This window comes from Onychostoma macrolepis, chromosome 10, assembly GCF_012432095.1.
Source record: "Onychostoma macrolepis isolate SWU-2019 chromosome 10, ASM1243209v1, whole genome shotgun sequence".
NCBI classification, from domain to species: domain Eukaryota; kingdom Metazoa; phylum Chordata; class Actinopteri; order Cypriniformes; family Cyprinidae; genus Onychostoma; species Onychostoma macrolepis.
The window spans coordinates 19,596,779-19,609,632 of NC_081164.1; the positions used below are offsets into that span (position 1 = coordinate 19,596,779).

Consider the following 12,854-nt stretch of genomic DNA (forward strand, 5'->3'; position numbering starts at 1 on the left):
TGACTTCCTTTATCAATCTCTCTATACACAATAGAGGTTTTTTTTTTTTTTTTTTTTTTTGTGTGAAGTAAATGGGAAAACAAGTTATATTTGCTTTTGTCTACGATGCGCTACTAAGTTTACCTACGACAACTTTGGCTTCTTAGAACCCTGGATAAGTGAAAATGGTCTATTGAGACAGGTTTTGACCAACCTGGCTGACAGTGACCTGAAACTAATTTATGTGACAAGATTTTGTAAATTGGACAAAAAAAAATAGTTTGAACTATAATATGTTTGAAATGTGAATTATGTTCCACAATATTTTGGAACTTACCAAAAAACCCATCCAAATTGTTAATAATAACAGAATCCACACATGATATATCACTATTATTTATACCATAACATTGGTTAGCATCTTTCAAGCCCATTTTTAAATGACATGCTCGTAAGTGCAATATCTCAAGTTTCATAATTAGATTTTGTTACTTACATGATGTTCTGGTGATTCTCAGATGAGTCCTTGAGGATCTTTTTTTCCTTTGTCCGAAGGTATGTTCATTTATGTACTTGATTTGTTAATGTACCGGTGTTATTAGATAAGTTGTTAAATAATGATTTGCTAAAGGTCTCTGTTAATTAGTAAACACAATTAGATGCAAAATTAGCGTTGTTGGTGACATTAAAGAGATACTCCACCCAAAAATTAAATTTCTGACAAGTTATTCACCTTTGTCATTCCAGACTTGAATGGCTAAGAACAATTTTAATTACTTGCATATTTTGGCAGTCAGTAATATGGGTACTCTAGTCTATATATATATATATACAGTCACGGCCAAAAATATCGGCACCCTCGGTAAATATGAAATTCCTTGGCACCCTTGGAAATTCTTATGTGAAAAATATCTCTGAAGTATATTCCCAGTCATATTCACAATTTTGCGCACTCCAGGGTGATTATGAACATGAAATTATCCAGCCATGGCTTCCTGTTTCACAGAAATATAAATAGGAGGGAAAACAAAGCCCGGATTCCCTTAATCATCCACCACAATGATATATTTCTGATGTGCAGCAAAAGATAGTTGAGCTTCACAAATTAGTGAAGTAGCTTTAAGAAAAGAGCTAGAGCAGTGAAAATTGTTATAAAAAATCTCGGGGGCAGAAAACCTTTAAAAAAAAATTTGTCAAACAGCACCTACATCATCACATGTTGTTTGGGAGGGTTTCAAGAAGAATACTCCTCGCTCATCCAAAAACAAACTCCAGCATATTCAGTTATCAGACACGACTGGAACTTCAAATAGGACTGGCTTCTATGGTCAGATGAAACTAAAAAATGAGCTTTTTAGCAGCAAACACTCAAGATGGATTTGGTGAACACAAGGACATAAAGTACTCCATGTGTACAATGAAATATACTGCTGTATGCTTGATGTTGTGGGCCTATATTTCTGCTGGAGGTCCTGGACATCTTGTTTAGACACATGGCATTATGGATTCTATCAAATACCAACAGATAAAAAAATCAGTAAGTGACTGACTCTGTTAGAAATCTTATAATGGGCCATGTTTGGATCTTCCAACCGGACAATAATCCAAACACAAACCTCAAAAACAACACAAAAATGGGTCACTGAGCACAAAACCAAGCTTCTGCTGGCCATTCCAGTCCTCTGACCTGAACCCTGTAGAAAATGAGTGGTGAACTGAAGAGAAGAAGCACCAACATGGAGCTGGGAATCTAAAGGGTCTGGAGTGATTCTGGATGAAGGAATGGTCTCTGATCTCTTGTCAGGTGTTCTCTAACCTCATCAGGCATTATAGGAGAACATTTAGAGCTGTTAAACTGGCAAATGGAGGTTTCAAAGAGTACTGAATAAAAGGGTGTTGTTAATTGTGGCCAATGTGTATTAGAGAAAAACATTTATTTCATAATGATATTTGCCCCCATTTTAAATTCTTATTATCCAATAAAAGGTTAGAGTTTTGTGAATTTTTTTAAATAAAAGATCAAATGGATTAACAATGCAGATTAATTTTCACAGCCTTCTTTGATCATATTTACCAAGGGTGCCGATATTTTTGGCCATGACTGTATATATATATATATATATATATATATATATATATATTCACACATTATTTGTGAAAAAGCAAATTCTAAGTGAAAATTGTTTTTAAATAAATATGAACAGCACTTTCAGTCACTTGACCTCAAAGATGCCTGTTTACTATCTAACACAAATGAGTTAACTATTTTTCTAGGTTGTCAGCAGGATTCCAGCAAGCGATCAAAGGAACGTTTAGTTGTTCCAGGGAACTTGACGGAGACTCTTTTCCAGGTCTGTATAAATAATCCACCTGCAGCACCTTGACCAAAAAAAAAAAAAAAAAAACTCAGACGCCGCTCTTATCACGTCACTTAACACCTTATGTTTATTCTACTGAGTACTCAGAGACTGTTTATCAAGTTCTAATTTTAAGTTTCTTCCTTCTATTTGTCATTGAAATGTTATTGTGCTTCAATCTAAGAGACAGACGCACGAGTCAAATATTTACAGGATGTTGTAAGAGCACTTGTAACGTCATGGATGTCAAAGTATCGGCCCATTGACTTAGTTACTGAATAACAGCAGGGCCGAGACTGATCCCTGTGTAAGACCGGAATTTGGATCTTTACAGCTTGTTGTTAATGTGGCAGTTTTGTGAACAGTGCGTCGGGAAATTGAACAGGAAGTCTAGTTATCTACATCTTGTAACCATCATATAAAGCCTTGTAATGGTTTTATAACTTTTAGCTGTTCAGGTGATTCTTGCTAATATACTAAATGATTTAAATGATAACTTACAGTTGTAAATTCATAATCCTCTCTATATATTTTCATATATGCCATTGAAACTTTAGCTAAAAAGAACAGCACTCTTGTGTAACATAAGATTTAGTTTTCTCTGATAAACAAAGTTGAAAGGTCTGGAAAGGTTGCATCTGTTGACACACATTGGGGATAGTGTTTGATTTGCTATTCGCTGTGAAGGGGTAAAAGGGGTATTTAAAGGAATAGTACACCTGATAATTCATATTTTTGTCATTTACTCATCCTCATGCCGTTCTCTGTTGCTGTTTTCCTTATAGTGCAAGTAAATGGAGACCAGCAGCTGATTTTTCAAGCTCCAAAAGTGTTGAAAAGCACCATTAAAAGTACCATAACATTACATTTCAAGTCTTCTTAAATCATACAATAGATTTATGAAAGGGAAGACTGGAATTTAAGACATTATTTACTCATTATCATCTGCTGCTGCTCTCTTCATTCACTGTCAAATATATTCAAATTATAGTTAACTAAGATGTAAACTAAAAAAATCTTACTTGAAATTAAGTCAAATGTTAAAGGATGACACAAACATTAAATTACTTAAAAGACTGAAAATATAAAAATAAAAACTAATTCAGAATATTATTATTAAATATTAATAAAACCTATGTTGTATATCAGTGATACTATAATAACATTGGTGCTTCAACAATACCAAACCTTGTAATAGATTGTTACCTGCCAGATTTCCCATCTGCAACTAAAAGGCAAATTACCTGCATGCTTAATTTTTACAGAGATTTGAGCTATGAAGTGGAAGGTTTCCATTGTAAACAACTAAACTTTTGGTTCAGTTCCCACACAAAGTTACCATATGACTTCAGAAGGCTTGAACCATTGCATTCAAATCACAGAGAATAAAGTTAAGGAACTTATGGTGATGTTATGTTTTGAGAAAAAGGCAACTTGAAAATGTGCATTTGCATTTGCAAGCCTAGGAAACGTATTTTTTAAAGATAAAAACCCATGCAATCTTATATGTTGCAGTTGTACCTCATTCAAAACTCACTGTGAAATTAAGTGAGCAAGAAGGAAGTGCCTTTAAGAGGATGTATATTTTCCATTATTGACACGCCTTTGTTTGGTCAGTAATTTACAATGCAAAGTTGTGTTATCTGTGTTAGAGAAATGCAAGACCAGTTTATTGTTGAAAAGAAAAACAGTGGAATGCTCTGAGTTATAAACACTTAGTTCTGGTCACCAAGTGGTATTTTATATTCACCTGACTGGTGAGTGTTTCAACTGGTTTACCAAGCAAAGGTGTGTCTTTGGCTGCTCATTACACATACAGAGGCACGCAAACACAAGGAGAACCCTCTGTCAGGTGAGTTTTACTATATATTATTATAATTTGTATGGCATTACATATCATTTCATACAGACGCGTTGCTGTTTCTGAGACTAATGCATGTTTTGCTGTATGTTCAGTCAGCAGATCTTAGTTTGAGATTCAAGTTCAAGTGTTTTTTTGGATTGCGTTTTGCAATTCAAACGAAACCAAAGGCAAACGATGCAGACAACAGATACGGTAATGACACAATATAGTTGTTTTTCATTTTCTTAACTCCTATCTGAACATATTTATCCTCTTCTGCCATATTTGGATCTTTTAGTCCTTGGTGTCTTTTGATTGTCATTCATTTTTACGAAACAATACAGACACTGTCAGTCAACAGATAAGCTATATTTGTAAAGCATTAACTATCCTGAGGACAAACTGAGCACTTAATGAATAATTCATCAGAAAGGTAATTTGCTCTTTTAAAAAAGGAAAGGCAGTTAGGTTTGAATTCATGAAAAACACTGATGAAAACATTAAGCGCAATTGTTAATGGGCTGGTTTAGGTTTTTGGTGAGTTTCTGATTTGTTTATGGGAGCAATTTGTTATTTCACTGGTTATAAGGAAGTATTTTCTGAATAAGCAACAGGTAACTTCATTATTGTCCCCGAGCAAATTTATGCATAAAATTAAAGTGAAATCAAAATAAACTTTCTTTATTCAGATGGGAATGCTATGCTAATTGCTATATCTATCTATCTAGTTGTTGTTAAGATGGTATTTGATATTCACCAATGTAATATTAATGTTTTTATATAATAATACACACACACACACATGATCCCTTCCACAAAATACAACAACTATTATTAATAATAGCAACAATAATAGTTGTATTTACTATTGTGTTTTTTTTTTTGTCTTCTGTCACCAAAAAAAAAAAAAAAACTTATATAAAGAATATATATTTATTCATTCATTCATTTTGTGTATGTAATATAATATTTAATTTCAAGTAGTCTATACTGGACATTTAGACTTGAGTACATGAAATCAGAATTTTTTACCAGTGTTGTAAGATAAAAGCAAGTACAGCTTATTTCCTGTCTCTACTGCATGTAAAATGTTGATGAAATATTGAATTACTAAAGGCATGTTAAATACCTGAGTTAAAGGGTTACTCCACCCCAAAATGAAAATTTTGTCATTAATCACAGGCTTGTGACTGGCCCATTGACTGCCAAGTAATTACCACTGTCAAGGCACAGGAAAATATGAAAAGCATCGTCAGGATAGTCTATCTGCCGTCAGTGGTTCAATCTGAATTTTATGATGTGACTAGAATACTTTTTGTACGCAAAGAAAATAAAAATAACGACTATCCTGACGATGCTTTTCATGCTTTTCTGTGCCTTGACAGTGGTAATTATTTGGCAGTCAATGGGACAATTACAAGCCTCCCGGTTTTCATCTAAAATATCTTAAATTGTGTTCCGAAGACGAACAAAGCTTTTACGGGTTTGGAACGACATGGGGGTAAGTGATTAATGACACAATTTTTATTTTGGGGTGGAGTATGCCTTTAATTGTTTGAAGAGTTTATTTGCAAAAACAGATAACTCAGTTTTTAACAATTTTCGAAAATCATGTTTTTTCATTGTGCATTCCAATTAATCTCAATCAAACTGCAGCTGGGTTATTTTGATTAGGTTAAAAAATTACTAAAAAACAGATAATTAACACACACAACAAAAAAAAAAAATCAGTAAAAAACATGATTTTTGACATTTAAAAAAAAAAGGAGTTATCCAGTTTTTTTTTTTGTTTGTTTGTTTGTTTGTTTTTTTCAAATTTCATTTATTACACAGTGTCATTAAAAGAGTAAGTAGTGAGTATTATTGTTCAAATAAGGATGATGTTTACTGAATAGGTATGCATTTCCTGAAACAATCTGCACATTGTTGTTATTCATTTTGTAACTGTTAACATGGACACAGTATTCTAAAGTAACCTTTTTTATGTATATTTTTCTAATTTGCTATCCTTTTCATTCTAATTTGTTATCTTTTTCAAGCAAAACGAGTTGCGGATGCCTTTCAAACTTGAGAAACTGACAAAACCCTAATTTCTTTCAGACTTACGACAATGTTTCTCACGTGAACTATGGTTTCCAACATGAAGAGCAGCGGCCTCCTCCATTTGCGCCGCCTTCTGGAATAAACCCGGCATTACCTCAGTACCATGGTCCCCAAAACCCACAATATGTACACCAGAATTCCCCTCCGCAATACTTTTCAGAGAGATACTCGCCTGCTCAGAGCCTGCATCAGTATACGCCACAAACAGCACCTGTTAATACACACCGCACGGTCACACCTGGACCCTACCTTGACGTTAATCCAGTTCACAAAGGTACTTAATGCTTCTTAAAGGAATAGTTCACCAAAAATGAATCATTTACTTACCCTCAAGTTCTTCTGTTGAACACAAAAGATGATATTTTGAAGAATGTGTGTAGCCAAACTTCTTCTGGTACCCTTTAGTATTTTACTATGGATTACTATGGAAGCCAATGGGGACCAACGACATTCCCACATTCTTCAAAATATCTTCCATTTTCATGTTCTAAATATTGGTTCTCATGAACTTTGGTTCTTCGACAGCTTCCAGGAGAAAGAAATGGCCATTTATCCTTGGCATAGTCATCACCCTACTGGTCGTTGCTGGGGTCATAGCTGTGGTGCTTTGGTTTTATGGTAAGAAACTCAAACATTGGATGTCCTACAGTGCATCTACCCGGTTATTTCTTGCTCTGATGTCCTTTGTCTACTCCAACAGGTATTTTTGATTGTTTGCAAGGGCGTCGCTGTAAAACAGATGAGAAATGTGTCAGCTTCTCGCAGTGGTGTGACGGTGTGCAGGACTGTCCATCGGGAGACGATGAAACTCAGTGCTGTAAGAATCCCTTACGCATATGGTCCGACATGTTGAACTGATCCCATTCGAAGATCTTTACTGTACTGTCTGTTGTTGTATTTGTAGCTCGTCTGTTTGGATCTGATTACCTTCTTCAGATGTATTCAAATATGAACCAAAAATGGGAGAATGTGTGTTCAGATGGATGGAATGACAACCTCGGAATGCAAGCGTGTGAGGAGATGGGATACGAGAGGTAATGCTAGAAGTCTTTTACTACTACTGTATAATGACCTTTACACAAGATTTCTGTTTCAAGTGAATGCTGTTCTTTGAAACTTACTATTCATCAAAGAATCCTGAAAAAAAAAAAATGCAGTTGCCACAAAAAATATTAAGCAGCAAAACTGTTTTCAACATCAATAATAATAATACTAAGTGCTTTATGAGCACCAAGTCAGCATATTAGAATGATTTCTGAAGGATCGTGTGAAAAATGATACTAGAGAATTTAGCTTTGACATCACAGGAATATTAGTACATTTACAGAATGTGTTTTGTATGAGGTGATTTGTAATATGTGCTGTGTGTTTGTGTGTGGTTTATCTCTCAGGAACACTTATGTTGGTTATGAGGAGATTTACTCTAGAGCATCGACTGACTACATGCTGGTGAAGACAGATTCTCTCGGCTCTTCCAATCTGACAGGTTTTCACAGTAAAACGTGCGCAACAGAGTTCTGTTAATACAGAAATTTCTAGTTCTTCATATCTAAAAGGTTTAGGTTTTACATGTTGGTTATTTTATTGCAGTTAACATTAATTATTGGTTAGTAGTGTTCTCCATAATCGGCTTGTTTAAAAATTCTTCTTTTTATATTTCTCTTATGATAATTCAGTTCAGACTGTCCATCTAACAAAGCAGTGGCACTCAAATGTATAGGTAAGATAATGCATGTCTTTTTTATTTTATTTTATTTATTTGTGTGTGTGTGTGTTTGTGTGTGTTCTTTTTTGTCGTGAAATAAATATTTAGGGTTTTTCTTTTTTTGGAGGTGTTACCATTAAAAATAATAATGGTATGGTATGCTTACCGTATATAAAACTGAAATCAAATAAAAATATTTGATATAATAATAATACACAGTAATAAAAACGAAAACATACTAAAAGATAAACAAAATCGAGACTAAAACTTAAATAAAATTCAATAGAGAAGTTGTCTAAAAAAATAAAATAAAAGTGAATGTTAATATAACTGAAATTAAATTGAAAACTGTAAAATATAAAAATAAACACAAATTCATTATATTATTAAATATTATAAAAGTACATAAATAATACAATAACACTGATCTCAATGTACAAATTTGTTATCTTTTACTCACTTTCATGTGAATGATGACTCTTTTCATTTTGGGGTGAACCATGCTTTTAAATATTATAATTATTATAAAATATTAATGTGAAGTATAGCTAGGAAATAACTTTCCATATACGCTGACACTGATCTCTGAATCCTCTTGTAGATTGTGGACGGAACAGTGAGACCCGAATCGTGGGAGGAACCATGGTGACCTCTAAGGGGGTGTGGCCATGGCAGGTCAGCCTGCAAATTTCCAGAAGGCATTTGTGTGGCGGGTCTGTCATTACACCGTACTGGGTCGTCACTGCGGCTCACTGTGTGTATGAGTAAGTACTCTTGTTTAGTACTGTCTCATTTGACAACTTATGTTGAACTCTAATAAATGACAAACTGGTGTAGGAATTCAGATGCAAGGGATTGGACTGTGTATGCTGGATATCTGACTCGTACCGAAATGCAGTTGGCTACTGGCAATTCTGTTAGCCGAATTGTCATGCACAACTTTGACCCGAGAACCAACGAGAATGACATTGCCCTGATGAAGCTAAACCTTCCACTCACGATTACATGTAAGACTGAATTTCACAATTTTCCCCTGACCAATAAGAAAATTTCATGATCATTTACTAATACGCTCTCAGAAATAAAGGTACAAAAACTGTCACTGGGGCGGTACCTTTTCAAAAGGGACATGTTTGTACTTAAAGGGTCCATTATGGTACCTTATAGGTACATATTAGTACTTAAAGTGTGCATATTTGAACCTAATAGGTACAAAAGTGTACCTTTTGAAAAGGTACCACCCCAGTGATAGCTTTTGTACCTTTATTTCTGAGAGTGTACTGACACATTAAGTGACAATAAATTAAAACAAAGTGTTTTTGTTTCACACACTGTTATTTTAGTATTATTTACAGTATATACTATTATAGTGTTTATTAATATTTAAAATGAGCTTTTATGTTTATATTTTCAGTTTTCATTTTTATGTGATTTTGTCATTTTTATTAAAACTTGAAGTTTTTTCCCCCCTAATTCTTTTCATTAGTTGGCAAGGGAACATTTCTTATTTTTTATTTAATAAATATATATTTAATATTTATAAATCAATATTTTTTTAGTTAATATTTTATTTCAGGCTTATTTCTATGCACAACTATGATTTGTAATAGTTTTAGTTTTAGTTACACTGTAAAAAAGGATTTTTCAAAAGTAGTAAATAGATTATTGGAGCATGTTTTGCAATAAAACACTATTTAAGTTTTTCTATTTCAAAATTTCACGTTTAATTCAGTGTGTTTCTTTCTTTGTGAAATTTACTTTAATTTACCAATTTTTATAACGACACTGGTTTCATGCTTGCTTTAAAAATGGTTTTAATATACAATGTGTCTCCAAAAATTTAGTTTTAGTGTAAAGTTTTAGTTGACTGAAAAATCATAATTTACTCACTATCCATTTGTTCAAAATTTTCTTTGTTGTGAAGAACCTAAAAAGAGGGATTTTTGCAGAATAGTCAAGCTGCTCTTCCATATAATGGCTTATGTATCAGCCTATCAGATGACTAGGAATGAGTTGAATGGACCATTTTGTGGTGCTTTTTTTAGAGCTAGATAGTGTGAGCATCAGTTTCCACTGTGTGGAAAAGAGCAGCTTGAACATTCTGCAAAATATCTCCTTTTTTTGCTTTACAGAAGAACCACACACCTTTGGATGCTGACAATTTCTGTGTTGTTTCTTGTTTCAGCGAACGTCAGGCCAGTGTGTCTGCCCAATAAAGGCATGTACTTCACTGCTCCGCGGGAATGTTACATCACTGGATGGGGGTCACAGTCTAGTGGAGGTTTGAAACTTTTTGAAGAACATACAGATCCAAATGCATGTGCAATGATTCACGATTCATGCATGACAAGCAAATGTTGTTTTCTTGAAGGATCTCCCTCACCAACCCTACAAGAAGCCAAAATCCAGCTAATCGACAGAACGACTTGCAACAGCCGACCGGTGTATAACGGACAAATCACAGAAACCATGATCTGTGCTGGCAAGCTGGAGGGCGGTGTGGACTCCTGTCAGGTCAGAAACACACTCTATATAAACACAGTTAGAAGCTGCTTGATCATTCAAAAGAGTAAATTAGAGTACTGTAAATGTACCAAAGGCCAAATTAAATAAGTGCTCTTCCACACAGGGGGACAGTGGGGGTCCTCTGGTCATAAAAGAGAATTCTCTATGGTGGCTGGTTGGGGACACTAGCTGGGGTGATGGATGTGCTTTCAGAAACAAGCCCGGAGTCTACGGAAATGTGACCTACTTCCTTGACTGGATATATGAACAAATGCGGGTAAGATTTCAAATATAAATCCAAACTGTGTCACAGAAAATGTATTATTATGATTATCATTATTATACATGGCAGAAGAAAAACACCTCTTTTTCCCCAGAGATATTAACTTTAATATAAAGATTTTTGAGAAGAGCAACTGATCCAAATCGCTGACTCACAGGAACTGTGACAGGGTCCAAGAGACTTTTTTTTATAGTCTTGTTTTTGGTTATTTTACTTTTTGTTTTCATATAAATGTTTTCACATAAATCTAAAAGAACCAGTTATTTATGTTCACCAGTGTCAATAATGAAGTGAATTGAACATTATGCTACAATATGCACTTTTCTCTTTTTTTTTGTTGTTGTTGTATGTTTTGTATAAAGAGCACAATTAAACAAATGATTTTACAAAAAAAACCATACCTGACAATCTCACATCACTGACATGTTTGTTCTCTGGCTTTCTTTGCCACCACAACAGTTCACATTTGCATTATTACAGTATTTGATAACAGGATGTGACAGGCAATAAAACCGCTCTCCTCAGAACTGCGGACAGACATGGTGTAAACAAATGTCTTTATTGTATAGCTATATAGATAGCTAAAATTGTTTTTACATCAAGATTTTATGTTAAAATCTATATGAATGTCTGACTGGACACCATTTCTTTTTTTTTTCACTGTTTAATCACCTTTTTGTCTTCACATTAAATTCATTTTTTATAAATATACGTATTTAATGTTGTCTCTGATTTAAAATGAGCACAAAAAAGCTGCATGTATAATCATTAAAAAAGTACAATTCTCTTTTCTAATACATTTTCATGTCTGTTACCCATGTTCAATCTTAATCAAATTTCTGCCACATACTCCATACTACATTTTATTACACATTTTATGACTTGAACTTGATTACATTTGAAAGATTTTGTATGTATTAAGAAATAAATTGAAACAGAACATTGAATATGAACTTGGATGTTGTGATATATATTCCTCAAAATATATTAGTGTTCAAGGTCATATACATTTGTAAAAATGTTGAGTCCATGTATAAAATTGTTGAAATATGAACATTTCAAATGATGGATAGATAGATAGAGAGAGAGAATACTACTATATATTCCTCAAAATATAAAATTATTGCAACTAAATTAACTTTAATATTTAATATATCTAAAAAATAATTACAGTATTTTTATCTGTGACGGAATGATTCCAGATAACTTTAAGAGATCTAAAATAACTATTGGATATATATACACATCGTCTTTTTTGGCTTTATGGAGCATTAAGGCTCACAATCAGCTGACCAAACCACAGGAGTAAAACTCCTGTGACCCATTTTCCTCAGCTTTTCTTCACGCCTAAAAAAATGAATTCACACCAACCCTCGGAGTCCTCACGGTTCCTGGCTCTCAGTTAATCACCATTATGAAGTGTTATAGCATATTCAGCAGCAGTATTTAAACCTCTCCTTTGCCATTTTAGCAGGACCTTTAATCACCGCTCATTGAATTTGCGACTCTAATCGGCAGATGCTCAGTGGAGGAGATCAGCGTCTGCTACCTGTTTGTACCAATTAGCAGATGCGTGACACTCGGCTGACGGCTCTTCAGAGGGTTAACAGATGTGGCAATTACGGCCTCATTTGAATGAATGCTCAAGGGGTTCAACATAAGGGCTGCGCAATTACACGGCAGCCTGGGAACCCATTTCATCTTCAGCTTTATTCTCGGTCTCTGTGAGAGGGAAGTGTTGGCAGGGAACCCACCGTGTGTTGACAAACAAACCTGCTTCCCGTGAATTTTATTTTATTTTTTCTACCGGGGTAAATATGCTGAGAGGTCCATGAACCCCAAAATGTCATGCTGATTTAGCCCGCTCTGGCCTGACTCGGGCTGTAGGAGAGCTTAGTTATGATAATGAATGAATGAATGAGATTTTAAAGGATATATTATTGTCCAGGAAATGTTTTTATTCAGATAGTAAATGATAGGAAAATAGGGGGAAAAACCATTTGAACAATGTCAAATGAATTTTTAATGTAAATTAATTTTATTTTGCATTGCATTATTATATGCTGTTTTTATTTATAT

The 12,854-nt window shown here is 34.1% G+C and overlaps 1 protein-coding gene across 1 annotated transcript; it reads left to right on the forward strand.

Moving 5' to 3' along the window:
* Window positions 1-136: 136 nt before the first annotated feature.
* Window positions 137-11,741, forward strand: tmprss2 (transmembrane serine protease 2). Its single transcript, XM_058789704.1, has 15 exons — window positions 137-534; window positions 2,254-4,188; window positions 4,293-4,392; window positions 6,280-6,556; window positions 6,808-6,900; window positions 6,983-7,099; window positions 7,187-7,316; window positions 7,674-7,784; window positions 7,959-8,002; window positions 8,589-8,751; window positions 8,825-8,994; window positions 10,173-10,268; window positions 10,359-10,501; window positions 10,617-10,769; window positions 10,870-11,741. The coding sequence occupies exons 3-15, from the start codon at window positions 4,375-4,377 to the stop codon at window positions 10,876-10,878; spliced, it is 1,524 nt and encodes a 507-aa protein (XP_058645687.1). The 5' UTR covers window positions 137-534; window positions 2,254-4,188; window positions 4,293-4,374; the 3' UTR covers window positions 10,879-11,741.
* Window positions 11,742-12,854: the final 1,113 nt, after the last annotated feature.

Bases quoted from the DNA above. Each gene is read 5' to 3' on its own strand.
- tmprss2 (XM_058789704.1), top strand. The intron at 6,901-6,982 runs GTAAGAAACTCA...CTACTCCAACAG, and splicing joins TGTGGTGCTTTGGTTTTATG to GTATTTTTGATTGTTTGCAA. The intron at 7,100-7,186 runs GTAAGAATCCCT...TTGTATTTGTAG, and splicing joins AGACGATGAAACTCAGTGCT to CTCGTCTGTTTGGATCTGAT.